Raw genomic sequence first — 17,993 nt, forward strand, 5'->3', positions numbered from 1 at the left:
GGTTTTCTAATCCATCTATGATGGTTTTCTAATCCATCTATGATGGATTTCAAGGACAAATGTTAAGGCCAAGATACATCTTTTTTCTCCTGGTTATTATTTCTTTTCACATAGACCCATTTAGCGGCTTTGGATTAACTACTGGCAAACAGTGGGAGGAACAAAACCCATGTTCTCATGCTAGTCTTATCTGAGGTTAACATTGGTCCTAAGAAAAGTTTTCTTTGCACCCAGGCTTTAAACACAAAATCACATGCAATGTAATTATTTGGTATTCAGTAACTTTTTTTATTCCAGGGAATTTCTAAAGAAATTTTCGGTTACAATTGATGCTATTCCTGATCATCACCCAGGTGAAGAAATATTTAATTTCCTCAATTCCGGAAAAATTTTCAATCAATATACCTTGGATTTAAGAGACTCTGGTTTTATAGGACAGAGCGCTGTAGAAAAGCTTATTCTTAAGTAAGTAGAAAAACAGAAAAACATTTTACTTTTTCCTATATAAAAATTATCCTAAAAGTATCTAACTGCCATACTCTTCTAAAAGGTTAACTTCTGTTATGACCTATCAGTTTTCAAATCCTTCTTATTACTATTGCTTTTTGTGTTTATTATTTAATTAGAGGCAGCAGTGTAAGATAGTTGCTTGGCACATATGCTTTTATTAGTTAGGATTAAGATCAGCATATAGTAACAGCAACTGTCAAAATAATAGGGGCTTAAAACAAGAAGTATAGGTGCACCTGGGTGGCTCAGTGGGTTAAAGCCTCTGCCTTCAGCTCAGGTCATGATCTCCGGGTCCTGAGATCGAGCCCTGCATCAGGCTCTCTGCTCAGCAGGGAGCCTGCTTCCTCCTCTCTCTTTCTGCCTGCCTCTCTGCCTACTTGTGATCTCTGTCTGTCAAATAAATAAATAAAATCTTTAAAAACAAACAAACAGAAAACAAGAAGTATATTTCTTTCTTATGTGAAAGAAGTTTGAAGGTAGGAAGTCCAGGTCTGGTGTTTCACCATATAATCTTTCTTCTCCACCATCCAGCCCTTTAGATTCAAATTCCCAGAAATCCCACATATTTCTACTTGTGGCTAGTTGGGTAGAACTTAGTCAACATGACCACACCTGTTAAAGGAAGGCTGGGAAATGGTTTTTATTTAAGGCAGAGCTAAAAGTCAGCCACTCGGTTGCCAACAGGAAAGCCAAGAATAGATCTTGGGATGGGCACCTAGCAGTCTGTACCACTGTGCCCAAGTTGGTCTAATTTCTCTCAGTGCACGATATCTCAGATCCAGAGAGATCACATTAATTCTGGTGCTGAGCTTTATAGAATTACAGACCCAAGTTGGCAAAAGCAGACAGTGCCCTGAGACTTAATAGGCGCCTTCTCAACACTGCCAGCTAATGTAAATTTATTCACCAGATAAATCTGGAGACAGGCCAATATAGTGGATCAGCTTTAGGCCATCACTTGAATTTCCTTTTTGAGTAACCCATCCATATTGGAGTAGAGTCTGCCTCCAGGGTCTGAGGATGGTGTGCTTGCTCATTTCCCTGATTATGTCAGATGTGGTGGAAGACGTTTCTTACCCTGAAAGTACAGTCATTGATTTCACTTTATTTTTTCAGATCAGGAAAAACAGATCAGATTTTTTTGACAACACAAGGCTTTCTTACCTCTGCTTATCACTACGTCCAGTGTCCTGTACCTGTGTTAAAGTGGCTATTTCGGGTAAGAGAAATGTTTGGGGAGTATAGTTGTTTCCTACTGCATTTCCTAGTCAAAGACAAACTTAAAATACCATATTTGCACATTACTAAAGAAAAAAAAAAAAAAAAAACACATCAAACCCATGATTTCAGGGGCGCCTGGGTGGCTCAGTGGGTTAAAGCCACTGCCTTCGGCTCAGGTCATGGTCTCAGGGTCCTGGGATCGAGTCCCATGTCGGGCTCTCTGCTCAGCAGGGAGCCAGCTTCCCTACAACAAACCCTTCATGACTGCCTGTCTGCCTACTTGTGATCTCTGCCTGTCAAATAAATAAATAAAATCTTAAAAAAAAAAAAAAAAAGAGGCAAAAAGAGTCCCCGTGAAGAGATTATAAAGGGAATGCTAATGCAGATCGTGTGCAGGGTAGTAATGTTAATTGTGCCTAAGATATTTCATCCCACTGGTAGATCACCATATGGTTAGTTTCAGAAGAGTTCTCATTCTTACATTACCCCTTTTTTGGAAGGGGAAGAGGAGGGAAAGGAGGCTTTGTGGGGTTTTAAAAAATTATTTTCTCCCAATTTTATGGAGACTCTTGCATATTTACTTTTAGGATTTGACTTGTATACTAATATTTTCCCATTTTTGTATGTGTGTATATCTGCAACCCAATACTTCTTTTCCCCAATAATGTTTAATTTTTAAACAACTTAATTATCTAAATTTTTATATTATCTGCATGGTAACTTTATAAGTGTCAGTGGTAACAAAAAATATGACTATTAAAAATATGGATATTGTATGAAGTGAAAAGTGGGAAAAACATAAGAACTTTCTATTCTGGGCCTTAAGATAGCATTTCAAACAATCTCGTATTTGGTAAGAACTAGATATTCCAATACAGCCTTTTATTCCTTTTTTTCATATTGCTGGCATTTTTTGAGTGCCAGCTCTGCCAGGTACTGGAGAGAACAGTAATGAAAAAATCCACATTTCTGATCTCATGAAAGCCACGTTCCAGTACTATAGAGGAGAGAGTAAGTGGGTATATGTGTGAATGCATGTTTAGAGATATGTCAGATGGTGGTGCTAGGAAGAAGTATTAGGCTAGGGTAGGCACAGAGAAGTATCAAAAAGCTTGCTTTTTTGATTTTTCGATATATCTATCGAAAATATATATTTTGATATATATCGAAAAATCAAATTATTGTATGTATGTGTGTGTGTGTATATATATATATATATATATATATATATATATATATATATATGAGATAATTAATGATGAGGGCCTTACTGGTCAGGCGAGGTCTGAGTAAAGATCTGAGAAGAAAGTAATGGAGTTAGCCTTGCCGCTATGTGATAAAAGAGCACTCTGGGCAGAGAAAATAGCAGGCGGTGCAGACTGGGCGGCAGGAGTGTTTACTTCCAGTGGTTAGGAGCTCGCTACTTTGACCCCAGTAAATTTTTTTTTAAACAGTCCTAATTAAATCAAAACTTGCCTCCCTGTGGTTTTTATGTAGTAGTACTAATTATCTTTTCTAGAGCTTCCCAGAATATGCTGCATCTAACAGTCCTTCATTTATTTTAAAACAGCTTTATGACCCTCACCTTCCCCCCAGTAGTAAGCTTTCTCCAGTCAGTAAATACCTAGTTCCTTTACTGATTATCTTTCTGAATGACCTTTAGCTCCTAAAGCATTTCCCGCAGAAATGGACATAAACTTGAGATATAAGGTCTTTCAAACAGCAGTTTCCAGTGAGACTCTCCCTTATACCCACTGACATATTTCTGTTAACTGCAATTCCAAACTTCATCTGCTATCATGCCAGAGCTTTGTTATTCTCTAACTCTGCAATATCTCTTTTCTTAAACTTATAAGTAAGACTTTGCATCTATCTGTATTAATTTTTATCTTGTTGATGTGGATCCTCATTATAGTCTTTAAAACCCTGATTGTAACCTATACGCATACTTTTGTTTAAGTGGTTTTTAATACTTTATGTATTTATTATTTGAAAAATTTAGCTAATAATCATACATTAGTACTTTTTCTGTGTAAAACACTTTGTCTCATCTTTCCTTTGTAATTCCAAGTCCATTTTTCATAATGGACAGATATACCAACTTGTAACTATTTTTCTTTTTTAGAGAGTATGTCAGAATTTATTTTAGTGCTGTGGTTCTAATGTTTTGTTTAACCCTTCTTACCCAGAGAATACAAAACACTAATTCAGAAGGATATGTACATCCCAGTGTATATTGCAGCATTATTTACAGTAACCAAATTGTGGAAGCAGCCCTGGTGGATAAAAGAGATGTACATGCACACATATGCACACGTACAAAGGAATATTATTCAACCATAAACAAAGAATGAACTATATGGTCCCTACATTTTTGTTAATTTAATTGTTAAAATGTAATTAAAATATTTGCATTTTCCTGAATTTGTGAGTGTAAAACTAGAAGCACACTTTGCTACTTTTTAAAAACTTTTTCAAAAGCAATTCATGTTTGATTGTGAAAACTTAAAAGTAAAATGGCTTAATGCCATCCCAGTTTCCAGGGGTTATTAAATTTTAGTGTTGAGATTGTTCTCTGCATGTACATAGATTACTGTATGACAGTATAAATAGAATATGGGTTTTGTGACTTATCTCAGATAACAAATTATTTTCGTGTCAGTATAAATATGTCGTCATCTTTTTTAATGGTTTTATAGTATTCTATTGCCGTATTATACTGCTTTATTTAACCCAGTCTCAATTGATAGACATGATATTGTTGTATACACCTCTTTACACATTTATTTAATTATCTCCAAGTACTGGGTTGCCCACCTTAGAATTTATTACTGCCTAAAAATGATTGTTACCAAATTTGTTCTGTTTCCAGCATGTCCTTGAATGGTGCTGCCCCCTAGTGGCAAAACAACACAAACGTTAGACCTGAGTTTTTGACACAGGCTGATTTTGAAAATGGCACAAACACACAAATGATGCGAGTACAAACATACAATGATACAAATATGCCTGATTGAAACAGAGTTTGTGTTATTCTCCCTTACACTTTATTTTTTTTATTCAAATAACTCTATTAAGATCCTTTACACACACACTTCCTACTGAAACTGAAAGAGCACAACAAAAAAATTTTATTACAATGTCAGAAAACCAGAAAATCTAGCATATATACCCACCCTAATTTTGCTTACCAAACCACCCAGAGTTTTCTTGTATTCCTTCTGCACAAGTTACTTGGCTTCCAATTTTTGATATATATCTTATCTTAATGACTTCAGCTCTCTCAAACACACAGGCAACATTCAAAACCTATTAGTGCTTCCTTAGGTCAAATCAAAAGGTGCAAGTATACTGAAGTCATCCAAATGCAAACTACAGGATTCCTCACAAATTCCTGGCATCACGGTAAAAAAAAAAAAAAAAGATATTAAAATAAACCCCTTGTAATATCACAGATTATCAAAGTATTAGTTTGCCCTAACATAGAGCAGCCCTCCAAGCTGCTGCAAAATGATCCTAAAATCACTAGCAGAAAGAAATAGTTCAAGAATAAAAGTCTGTTTACATTGGCTCCACGTCATAATTATTCTCCATGCTGGTGTCCTCAGCAAGATCTTCGTGATACAGGCAATAATGACAGCGACATCTGAATCTTTCCACTCTTCTTTCACCCTTCGTTTCCTTCTGCTGTAGATCTTTTTGAAGCTGAGACCCCGGGCTTAGGTAGTGCTGGTACTGAATCATTCGAGTCATCCTTGCCATCCTTTCCTTCCCGGCTGTTAACAAGGTCCTCACTCCAGTCCTCCTCCCACTGCTGCTGAGGATACGCTCCACCAGCCCCTGTGGTTTCCTCTCTCTGCCTGGCTGCTGAGACGGATACTGTGGCAGAGGGGAAGGGAGGACGATACTGGAGTCTAGGGTCAATTTGCCAAGATTCTTGGTTAATACTTCGGAGATCGTTTGAGAGGCACCTGAGCTTTCCTGGGAATCCTCTTCATTGGGTGTCTGAGATGATCCCGGAGCCCAGGTTGGATAAAGCTGCTCTGGCGAATCCATTGGAAGCCTAGTGACAGACCGAGGCTCCTCCTAGATCTTTGGGGTCTGGTGGGAGGTGATGCTCAGGACACAACTTGCTACAAAGTAGCCTGGCAAGAACTGAACAGCCCAGAAAGAGGGAGAAAAACCCAAACTTCACCAAATGGCTGAGCTGCAAGAGAAAAATCAATCCTCCCTTACACTTTAGATTTAAATTTACTATAATCAATCTACAGCTCCGAAGCAAAAGGGAAACAAATGTTTTCCCCTGCAAAACCACTTTAAAATTACCTTCAGCCTGTCATATGATTCTCTTTTTTTTAAAGATTTATTTATTAGAGAGCGTGCATGCAAGTGCAAGCAGGGGGAGAGGGAGAATCTCCAGCAAACTTGTGCTGAGCGGGGAGCCTGACACAGGGCTTGATCTCACAGCTCTGAGAACATGACCTGAGCCAAAATCAAGAGTCATATGCTTAACAGACTGAGCCGCCACCCAGGTGCCCATTATATGATTCTTTTAAAAATTTTTAATTTTTTATTTATATATTTTTTTAAGATTTTATTTATTTATTTGAGAGTGAGTATATGAGCAAGCACAGCAGGGGGGGTTGCAGAGGGAGAGGGAGAAGCAGACTCCCCACTGAACAGGGAGCCTGATGGGCTCGATTCCAGGACCCCAAGACCACGACCCAAGCCAAAGACAGATGCTTAATAAACTAAACCATCCAAGCGCCCCTATTTTTTATTTTTTAAAATATTTTTTAAACTTGAGATTTTGTTCCCCCAAAATTCATTTTATACAGTTATATTAATTATATGCCTGTGCATACAAATTTCTGTATGTAAAAAGACTAACTATAAAAAGGACAATAACTTTGCATAAATACTACCAAATTACTTTTTAAATTTTATCAAATTATACTCTTTCTTAGTACTCTTACGACCACTGGCTGTTATCAGTGTTCTTGATCATTAACAATCTTAAAGTCAAGCTTCTCTCTCTCTTTTTTTTTTTTTTTTTAAGATTTTAAGACTGAGCCACCTAGGCGCCAAAAGTCAAGCTTCTCTTAACAAGTTAATGACAGCTTGTCACTTCTCTTTGCATTTCTTTGATTACTAGTGATATTGAACATTCTTTTTTAAAAGTATATTGATAGGGATGCCTGGGTGGCTTAGTGGATTGGGTGTCTGCCTTCAGCTCAGGTCATGATCCTGGGGTCCCGGGATTGAGTTCCAAATCCAGTTCTCTGCTCAGCTCAGAGCCTGCTTCTCTTTCTGCCAGCTACTCCCCCTGCTTGTGCTTGCTCTCTCTCTCCCTGACAAATAAATAAAAATCACAAATATATAAATCATAAATAAATAAATCATGATTAATTTATTAATCATAAATAAATGGTTTATTGATACATTATTTTGCATATTTTTATTAGTGTGTGGTTTGATTTTTGCCTGTGATCAGTTAGCCTTTTTCTTTATGGTTTTCGGATTTCATTGCACAAATGAACTAGAAAGGTATTTTTTAATAGTTTTCAGTTGTTATATTTGTCTAATATAAATGAAAGTTGTAAAAACAGAATGGAATGGAATTAAACAGAATTAGAATGGAAAGGGCCCTGATTTTAGAATCAGACCTGAATTTTAAGTTCTAACTCCTCATGTATTATGTTGGGTATCTTAATCTCTCTGAGCCTGTCTGCTAATGTGTAGTGTATGGCCACTTCATAAGGTTATTGTAAATATTAAAATGGAATGCATATAGGGACGCCTGGGTGGCTCAGTTGGTTAAGCCGCTGCCTTCGGCTCGGGTCATGATCCCAGCGTCCTGGGATCGAGTCCCACATTGGGCTCCTTGCTCAGCGGGGTGCCTGCTTCTCCCTCTGCCTGTGCCTGCCATTCTGTCTGCCTGTGCTCACTCTCTCTCCCTCTCTCTCTCTGATAAATAAATAAAATCTTTAAAAAAATTTTTTTTTAAATAAAATAAAATGGAATGCATAAAAAATACATATTCAAGAAAATCCATAAAACACCTTTATATATGCCTGGCAAGTAGTAAATGCTCATTTTCTTTCTTTTTTTTTTCTTCTTTTTTAATATTCTTGTCTACTTTGGCAGATGATGTCGGTTCATACAGACTGTATTGTGTCTGTGCAGATTTTAAGTACATTGATGGAAATAACAATTAGAAATGGTGAGTATATAGATTTACTCTGATTAGCAGTGTGAATTACAAGTTGCTATGTACAGTCTCTTGTATTGCTAAACATTTACGATATTCAGAAATACAGAACAAAAAGTTATTTTTTTTGTGATCTAAAATCTTTAATAATGATAAGAAACTCCATTCAGTATCTGCAGTTTTCTAGTCGCATTGAGAAAAGGGTATAAGATCTTGCAAGTGATAGCCCTAACCTGATATTTACCAACTCATGGGTTACTGTCCTGGGTAAATGGAAATAGTTACAAGTTTGTTACTTATTTAGCCAATTAATTTTAACTGGCTTATTGATGTGCAAGTATTGTACTGATTGTGCACTGAGGAGATTGAAAGTATCTACTACAAAAATGTAACAATTGTTTTATTACTTTTGAGATCCCTTAAAATGAAACGAGCATTGTGATTTTCATCTTTCACTTGTTTTGAGGATTGGGATTGTATGGGCACTAAAGATGGTAAAATCTTCTGTGTTAGGAGTAGTTTGGTATTTTACCATTGTTATTGTCAGTCTTTTCAAAGTGTATTACCTCATGAGTTACATGCTTTTATTCATCATCACTCTCAGATACTTTCATAAATGTCGTTGCCTTCATATTTACTTGAAAATCTCTAATTCCTATATGATCATTCTAAATAACTATATTGTCAACATATCATTTCTGTAAAATCATCGTAATAATCCATGTTTCACATGCAGACTGTCACTTGCAATTGTGTGTTTGTGAACCTGGGATTTGGGATAAAATCATTTCTTCTGTTAACTAGATACCTTCAGCGATTCACCAGTTTGGCCCTGGATCCCATCATTATCTGATATAGCAGCTGTGTTTTTCAATATGGGAATTGATTTCAGATCTTTGTTTCCTCTGGAGAATCTTCAGCCAGACTTTAATGAAGACAGTCTAGTGTAAGTTTTATTTTCATAATTAAATCCCAAAAACATTATTTTAAATAATTTTAATGTGATAACAGTAATATTCATTTGATAACTTCAGTACCCACTCTTGGTTTTTAAAATCTCTCAAAGTTGAAATGGATCTTGAATTAGATACATTCCTAACATATGTCTTAATCTGAAAGTCATCAAGTTTAACAGGGATGAAATAGAAATATTTAAAATTTTTAATTTTTTAAAAATAAAACATTATTTGACATTATTCTGTTATTATTTGTCATTATCTGACATTTGCTTATTTGACATTATTTGTTGGCATTATTTGGCATTATTCTGTTGGCAATGCTGGCCAAAGCAGTTAGATAAGAGAGAAAAATAGATATAAAAACTGGATATGAGTTGGTGGAAGTTTCATTATTTGCAGAAGTATGTTAATGTATGCAAAGAAGCCTAAGAGTCAGCTGAAGTGCTGTAACAAATAAAAGAAACAAGAGAAATTGGTATAGGGCACCTAGCTGTCTCAGTCAGTAGAACATGTGACTTGATGTCAGGGTTGTGAATTCAAGCCTCACATTAGACACGGAGCCTGTTTTAAAGGAGGAGGGGGGCGCCTGGGTGGCTTAGTCAGTAGGGTCACCAACTTTGGGTTTTGGCTCAGGCCGTGATCTCAGGGTTCTGGAATCAAGCTCCATATCAGGCTCTGCACTCAGTGAGGAGTCTGCTTAAGAGTCTCTCTCTCCTCCTCCTCCTCCCACTGATCTGCTCCCTTGCTGTCTCTCTTTCTCTTGCTGTAAAATAAATCTATCTTTAAAAAACAGAGAGCAGAGTGCCTGGGTGACTCAGTGGGTTAAAGCCTCTGCCTTCGGCTCAGGTCATGATCTCAGGGTCTTGGGATCAAGCACCGCATCAAGCTTTCTGCTCAGCAAGGAGTCTGCTTCCTCCCCTTTCTCTGCCTGCCTCTGCCTACTCGTGATCTCTGTTTGTCAAATAGATAAATAAATAAATATATATATATATATCTTTAAAAAAAATAATAGAGAAGTTGGTATGGATGCTGGGGTACAAAGTTTAAAAAGAGAAATTAATAACCTTCAGATATATGAAGTATAGCTAGTCTAAAAGTTAAATCGAAGGGGTACCTGCCTGGCTCTGTTGGTAGAGCATATTATTCTTGATCTCAGGGTCATGAGTTTGAGCCCTACCTTAGGGATAGAGATTACATTTAAAAATTAAAAAAATAAAATCTTAAAAAAAAAAAGATAAACTGGAAGAAAAGACTTCATTTACAACAGCAAGAAAAATACATGAAATACCTAGGAATAAACTTACATAGAAGAGACAGAAAGAGAGAGAGTGTGTGTATTTGTGTGTGTATAAACATTACTAAGAGACAAAATAGAAGACCTAAATAAATGAAAGAGCGTACCATGCTCTCAGGAAGATTCAACTTTATAATATAAATAGATTAGAGCTCCTGACGTTAAACCATAAACTTAATGATATTTGAATAAGAAATGCCAATGGGGGGCGCCTGGGTGGCTCAGTGGGTTAAGCCGCTGCCTTCGGCTCAGGTCATGATCTCAGGTCCTGGGATCGAGTCCCACATCAGGCTCTCTGCTTGGCAGGGAGCCTTCTTCCTCCTCTCTCTCTGCCTGCCTCTCTGCCTACTTGTGATCTCTGTCTGTCAAATAAATAAATAAAATCTTTAAAAAAAAAAAAAAAAAAAGAAATGCCAATGGGATATTTTATAGGAAAGGGGGGAGTTGATACTATATAAGTGATTCTAAAGTCATATGGAAAAAAATAACAACCAGAAAAGCTTTGAGAAAGAAGAGTTAGGAGGTAGGACTGGCCTTAGCAGATAATAGTATAAGACAAATGCAAAGTGCAAGGCTCTGTCAGTAGAAAAAAAAAAGTCCAAAATAGAACCAAATACATATAAATGCTTCATGAATGTTAAAGATGCTATTTCCATAAATGAAAGAGTAGGATATTAAGTATCTCATATTATCCATTATTTGGAAAACTGGGTAGCTATCTGAAAACAAATTTTGCATCCATACCTCAAACTGATAGAGCAAAGATTTAAATGTATACAATGAAACCGTAAAAATAATAGAAGAAACCAGCAGGTTTTTATAATCTTAAAAAAGGGGAAATGATTTTTTCTATGAGCCTAACACTCAAAACCCTTAAGAAGAAAATTAACTTATTTGGCCAAAATAATTTGCCATGACAGTAATCACTATACACAGTCAAAAGAAAAACCTCAAAAGGGAGTGGGAGGGAGATCTATATTTATATGAATTTTTCATATTCATGCATGTATGTATGAATGAAACAATTCTAGTTACAGATAAAATTTTCATTTCAAATTAATAAAAAGATCAGTAACCTATTAGAAAAATGGACACAGGAATAAACTGATCACAGAAATAAAAATGGTTCTTAAATATGAAAATATACTCATCTTCACTTCTGAGAAAAAGGTAAATTCTTGTTATTGCCAAACTTACCTCTCTAGTTCTCTTTCCATCCATACAGGATCCCTTCTTGCTCAGATGTAATCTGTATCTAAAAATATGTTGACTAGCTAATTTTCAGATAAAGACTATGTTCTATCCCTAGGGAAAAGAATGCTTTCTCAGCCAATCCAAAAAAAACAACCATTTCCCCCAAACATTACTAAGATATTGAAACCACCTATATTGAGAAGTTAAAATTCCAATTATTTTATTATTTAAGCTTTAATGAAATCAGTAACAGGTGGTAATGTATGTTGTATGCAATAGATTTGAGTGTTTCTTCAGTGTTGCAAGCAAATACTGTAATGGACATAGTGAAATAAAGATTATAATGAATGCATTAAGACATAATACATACAAACGATATTTAGCAAAATAGTTTTTTTTAATTGGTTACTTACCAGTTGAAGAGTTGGCCTCAGTTAGGTTTGTTGACTACAGTGGGGTGGTGGCTGACGTCACCGTTGCTGCATAGTGGTAAGCACTGATAAGCACAGGAAAGCAAGGAGGAGCTGGTGAAGGGATGAGTGAACCATGATGAAATGCTTGTTTAAGCAACATGAGTACAAGACTGAATCCTGCTGAGATATCACCACAACTCTATTCACTTAAGACTCACGTGCAACTTAACCATTTTTGTTGGGGTGTGTGAAATGTTTGAAAGCTCTTAAATATTCAGGTAGGGAGAGTAAGATGCTGAAGGACAGGAGAACAGTTCTTTTCTTGACCATTTCTCTGTTAGATGTACAGACTTAAAATCTGAGTCACAACTAACCTCTTTCTCTCCTGCATTCCATCAGTTCTCACATCCCTGTGTTCTAGTTCCTCTGCTTATGTCCCAGCTATTTTTCCTTTTTTATTACCGGTGTTACTCTAATTCAGATCCTCTTTTCATGCCAACCCCGGCAAAAAGATCTCCATTTCTCCAGGGGCTTTCTACCTCCAAGATATTTATTGTTTTCACTTGTAGGATTCCTTTTATGAAACATAGCCTTGAACTTCTTTCTCCTATGTTCTCAGGCCTTTACACCATGTATTTAAGACTTTACAATTTGGCTTATTTTCTATTTTTTTGTCCCTTTTGTTTTAACCAAATTGATCTGCTTGCGGTTCCTCCGTAGGAGTCATCATTGCATTGGCTCTTCCTCGTATTCATCCCTCACCTCCACTCTCAGTGGCTGCTCACCAGAATGTTACCTCTGTCTCTCACTGAAGCTCCCCCAGGGAGCCTGGGGGGCTCAGTCAGTTAAGCTTCTGCCTTCAGCTCATAATCCTGTGGTCTGGGATGGGGTCATGCATGGGGCTCCCTGCTCAGCAGGAAGCCTGCTTTTCTCTCTGCTACCACCATCCCCACCCCCACTTGTGGTCACTCTTGCTCGCTCTCAAATAAATCTTTTTTAAAAAGAGCAAGATAGTCTTGTCTGTATGGAACAGATTAATAAATCATGGTACGATGATCATCATCATCACAACTACTAATGGTTACGTATTGCTTACTATGTACCAGGCATAGTTCTAAGTGCTTATCATATAGCACTTCATTTAATGGTCACTACAACTATTAGATAGTATTCTTGGTCCCATTTTACAGGCGAGTCAGGCACAGAAAGGTTAAGTAGTTTGCCTGAGGTTTACAGCTAAGAAGACACACAGGACTACCAAGCAGAGACTTTAAAAACTAAGAAAGCTTTTCATACATACTTACGGAAATAGAAGACATATTAAGTGAAATAAAGAGAGGTACACAACAGTATATAGTGTGCTGCCATTTAAATTAAAGGGGGGGGGCAAATAAATACATAATTATTTGTATATACATAAAATGCCTGTGGAAGGAAGGACTAAAACTAGTAGTGATTATGGGGAGGGGAAATGGGTGACAAAAGGCCTTAGACTGAAGACAGTTCTTCACAGTATACTGTGCCTTGATACCTTTTGAAGTTTTTTAGTTCTTTAACCATATGAAGGTATTATTAATTCAAAAAATTAACCAAGAAAATGTCTCTTGAAGGCCAAATTGATGTGTCTCCTCCTCCATGAACCTCACTGATTGCCACAACCAGAACTGTGGTGCTTAGAATTGTTTCTTTGAATAGAACTACCCTACGACCCAGTAATCGCACTACTGGGTATTTACCCTAAAGATACAAATGTAGTGATCTGAAGGGGCAAGTGCACCTGAATGTTTATAGCAGCAATGTCCACAATAGCCAAACTATGGAAAGAACCTAGATGTCCATCAACAGATGAATGGATAAAGATGTGGTGTATATATATACAATGGAATACCATGTAGCCATCAAAAGGAATGAAATCTTGCCATTTGCGATGACGGGCGTGGATGGAACTAGAGGGTATTATGCTTAGCGAAATAAGTCAATCAGAGAAAGACAATTATGATATGATCTCCCTAATATGAGGAAGTTAAGAGGCAACATGGGGGTTTGGGGGGTAGGAAAGGAATAAATGAAACAAGATGGGATTGGGAGGGAGACAAACCATAAGAGATTCTTAATCTCACAAAACAAACTGAGGGTTTCCGAGGTGGGGGTAGGGAGAGGGTGGTTGGGTTATGGACATTGGGGAAGGTATGGGCTATGGTGAGTACTAGGAAGTGTAAACCTGGCGATTCACAGACCTGTACCCCTGGGGCTAATAATATATTATATGTTAATTTTAAATTTTTAAAAAGAATTGTTTTGTATTCCTGTCTATTCATGAGACCTTTATTATGAGTTCTTTTATAGCCAGAGCCACCTTCTACATAGTTCTCTAACACCAAGAACAATGAGGATAGTGCCTTGATAAAAAGTAGCTGTTCAAGGGAAAACTAATGCATAGAGATAGAAATTCAGATTAGTGTTTACCTGGAGTAGGAGATAGCAAAGTGACTTCAATCTAGCATGAAGGGACTTCTGTAGGTAATGAAAATGTTCTGCTACTTCTTTATTCTGTTGGCAGTTGCACTACTACATATATATTTATCAAAACTTAAAATGGGTATATTCCTTTTATTATATGTAAATTATGCCTCAACAAAACCTTTTTGTTCAGTGTTTCTTAAAATAATTATTTTGTGCCTAATTTCACATTGCTTTATTCTCTTTCAATAGTTCTGAAACACAGGTGACATTGGGTGGGGAAGGAAGTGAAGATTCATCTTGTAAGCCAATTTTTTCAACTCTTCCTGAAACCAACATTTTAAATGTGGTTAAGGTAGGGAAAATCTCTTCTTTATGTCTTTATCACAGAACTGGAACCATTTAGTTTTGTGGTTAGTGGTTTTAAAACAAAATCACTAGTGTTTTACCAGGTGATTTCTAATCTTTGAAATTTGTTAGCAGTATTATTTGTATTAAATGTTGTTTTTGCTGGGTTTTTTTTTGTTTGTTTGTTTTAATATTAGGAGTGAAAGGGACTTTATAGGTTAATATAGTTCTAGGATACCTTTCCCAAGAAGATTTTAGAAACCAATTATTTTTTAGAACCAGTACTTTTTTTTAGAATTTGAATGTATGAAGAGAAAAAAGTTATTACTTGTAACTTAGTGATTAAGAATTAGTAACAGTGTTAAAACTTTTTAGTGGCTGAATCAAGTCAATGATACTGAACCGTTAAAAAAAAATCTCAAAAATGAAAATTGGAGAAGAAAATACTTATTGTGTCACCTGGTTTAACTATTAACACAAGTATTTCTTGCCTTCTTTTTTCTAAACATCTGATGTTTTGTTTTCTATAAGTTTTCTTTTATATTCTTTATCAGAAAGCTTTTATAATTTAAACTCTCCAAATAAAATATATCTCCTTAAGTTGTTTTGTCGCTGTACTTCTGTCACAGTTTCTAGGCTTGTGTACATCTATACATCCAGAAGGTTACCAGGATCGTGAAATAATGTTGCTGATATTAATGTTGTTTAAAATGAGTTTGGAGAAACAGCTGAAACAGATTCCTCTAGTGGACTTTCAAAGCCTCCTGATAAATCTGATGAAAAACATTAGAGATTGGAACACAAAGGTAACCATACTTAAAGCTGTTATATTGGTGTTAGTGTTGGTTTTTTGTATACCGTCACAATTTGACTTTCATAGTACATATGGAATTAATAGTTTCTAAGCTCAGTTAAGATCTCTGGCAGAGGGCACCTGGGTGGCTCAGTTGGTTGAATGACTTGCCTTGGCTCAGATCATGATCCTGGAGTCCCAGGATTGAGTCCCGAGTTGGGCTCTCGGCTCCATAGGGAGTCTACATCTCCCTCTGACCTCCTTCCCTCTTAATGTCTGTCTGTCTGTCTCTCTCTCTCTCTCTCGCAAATAAATGGATGGAATCTTAAAAATTTTTTTTTAATTTAAAAAAAATATCTCTGGCAGATGAAAAATAAACGGAGAAGGGACTTACTTTTGTTGGAACTGTATTAAATTTATGATAACTGAATCTTCTTTAAAACTGGAAAAAAAAATGTGTTTATTGGGCATTTAGTGGGGACCAAGCGTTAATGTAAGTGCTAGAGATACAGCCCTGGAAAAAGATAAATACATTGCCTTTATGGAAGTTTTATGTAGTTAGAGAATTAAATAATAAGGTAAATATATATTATAATACCATGCCAAGTTGTAAAAAGTGCTACAAATTAAAATAAAGTGGGGCCTGGGTATAGAGAATAGCAAGGTAGTAAGTAATCTTCTGCTGTTTCAGATAAGGCAACCAGGGAATGCCCTTCTTAAGTTACCTTTGAGGAGAGACCTACATGAAATGATGAAGCAAAATCACACACACAACAAAGATTTGAGTTGAACCCCTATAGCGATATTAAGGGTAAACGTATAATTGTTAGATTTTTAGGAATTATATTTTTTAACCATTTTGATGGAAAATTTCAAATGTGCAAAATTAGACAAGTATGATGAACCCATAATTACTTACCATTCAGGTTTAGCAATTAACAAGACATAATCAACTTTGTCTCGTCTGTTACCCTCATCCCATACTTTCTTCCCTTACTCAGAGATTATTTTGAAGTAATTTTGTTAGACTTTAAATACTGAAATAGTTGAGGATCCCTAAAATGCAAGAAATCCCAGGTCAGGAGCATGTATGATCTTCTGCAGCTCTCATTATACACCTTTAGAAACTGGTATTTGTGGGCGCCTGGGTGGCTCAGTGGGTTAAGCCGCTGCCTTCGGCTCAGGTCATGATCTCAGAGTCCTGGGATCGAGTCCCGCATCGGGCTCTCTGCTCAGCAGAGAGCCTGCTTCCCTCTCTCTCTCTCTGCCTGCCTCTCCATCTACTTGTGATTTCTCTCTGTCAAATAAATAAATAAAATCTTTAAAAAAAAAAAAAAAAGAAAAAGAAACTGGTATTTGTATTTTGCTCTATTTAGGGGCACCTGCGTGGCTCAGTCAGTTAAGCATCTGACTTTTGATTTCAGCTCAGTTCATGGTCTCAGAGTCCTAGGATGGAGTCTGCAGTCGGCTCCACACTCAGCAGGGAGTCTGCTTGAGAATTCCCTCTGCATCTGCCTCTCCCTCCACTAGCACGCACTGTCTCTCTCTCACAAATAAATAAATTTTAAATTAGATAGATCTATTTAGATTTAGATTTGTTTTCTTCTGGGGAGGACTGTTTAGATATAGACATAGGTATGACGTAGAACAAAACATGAAAGCCAGGTGAAATTCTGATAAATATATATCTGTTCAGTGTGTTCTGAAGTTGAAGATAAAACTGAGTCTGTGTACTATGTATGTTTTTTAGCAGGTTCTAGACTTCATGCAGTTTCTAAAAATGAGTGTTCTTTTTGTCATAATGCTCCCATAGGACAAGAAGGGATGTGAATGACTTCGTTCCACTTAACTGTTTGAAAATCTTGCTCATTCTTTTTCAGGTGCCTGAACTCTGTCTGGCCATAAATGAGCTGTCTAATCATCCGCACAATCTTCTGTGGTTGGTACAGCTGGTCCCTAACTGGACATCACGTGGAAGGTATTGAAAATTGAGAATTAAACATTAAGAAAAATTTTTGTGTTTACATTATTGAAATACTTTTGGGTCCTTTATTTCCTTTCATCATTCCTTGATTGTTAGATCAGTCTTTTATTTCTTAGTCAGGTGTGGGAAAAGGCATTGACAGCCTGATTCTAATCCTTAACATAGATCGTTTTGTGATACTTTTTATTTATTTTTTATTTTTTATTTTTATTTTTTTTTTAAGATTTTATTTATTTATTTGTCAGAGAGAGAGCGAGCGAGCACATGCAGACAGAGTGGCAGGAAGAGGCAGAGAGAGAAGCAGGCTCCCTGCTGAGCAAGGAGCCTGATGTGGGACTTGATCCCAGGATGCTGGGATCATGACCTGAGCCGAAGGCAGCCGCTTAACCAACTGAGCCACCCAGGTGTCCCGATACTCTTGATTTTTAATTTTAGCTTATCTTATAATTTAATACAGGTGGCACATTATCATGAAAATGGATGAATTAGCTTTTTTCTTTTTTTTTTTCCTTTAGTAAACATAAATGTGAGCAATAAAATTTTCCTTCAGTAAATCAGCAGGGCCAAAGATAAAGATTCTTTTTTTTTTTTTTTTTTTTTTTTTTT

The 17,993-nt window shown here is 36.5% G+C and overlaps 1 protein-coding gene across 3 annotated transcripts in view; it reads left to right on the plus strand.

Moving 5' to 3' along the window:
* Window positions 1-17,993, plus strand: part of SLF2 (SMC5-SMC6 complex localization factor 2) — a 48,042-nt gene that overhangs the window by 17,262 nt on the left and 12,787 nt on the right. For all 3 annotated transcript variants that reach the window (XM_059398366.1, XM_059398368.1, XM_059398369.1), the window contains 7 exons: window positions 298-465; window positions 1,627-1,729; window positions 7,879-7,954; window positions 8,747-8,888; window positions 14,515-14,617; window positions 15,240-15,416; window positions 17,284-17,381. In XM_059398366.1, coding sequence (XP_059254349.1) covers window positions 298-465; window positions 1,627-1,729; window positions 7,879-7,954; window positions 8,747-8,888; window positions 14,515-14,617; window positions 15,240-15,416; window positions 17,284-17,381 — 867 coding nt within the window. The remainder of the gene's footprint in view (window positions 1-297; window positions 466-1,626; window positions 1,730-7,878; window positions 7,955-8,746; window positions 8,889-14,514; window positions 14,618-15,239; window positions 15,417-17,283; window positions 17,382-17,993) is intronic.

This window comes from Mustela nigripes, chromosome 4 (assembly GCF_022355385.1).
Source record: "Mustela nigripes isolate SB6536 chromosome 4, MUSNIG.SB6536, whole genome shotgun sequence".
Classification (NCBI taxonomy): Eukaryota; Metazoa; Chordata; class Mammalia; order Carnivora; family Mustelidae; genus Mustela; species Mustela nigripes.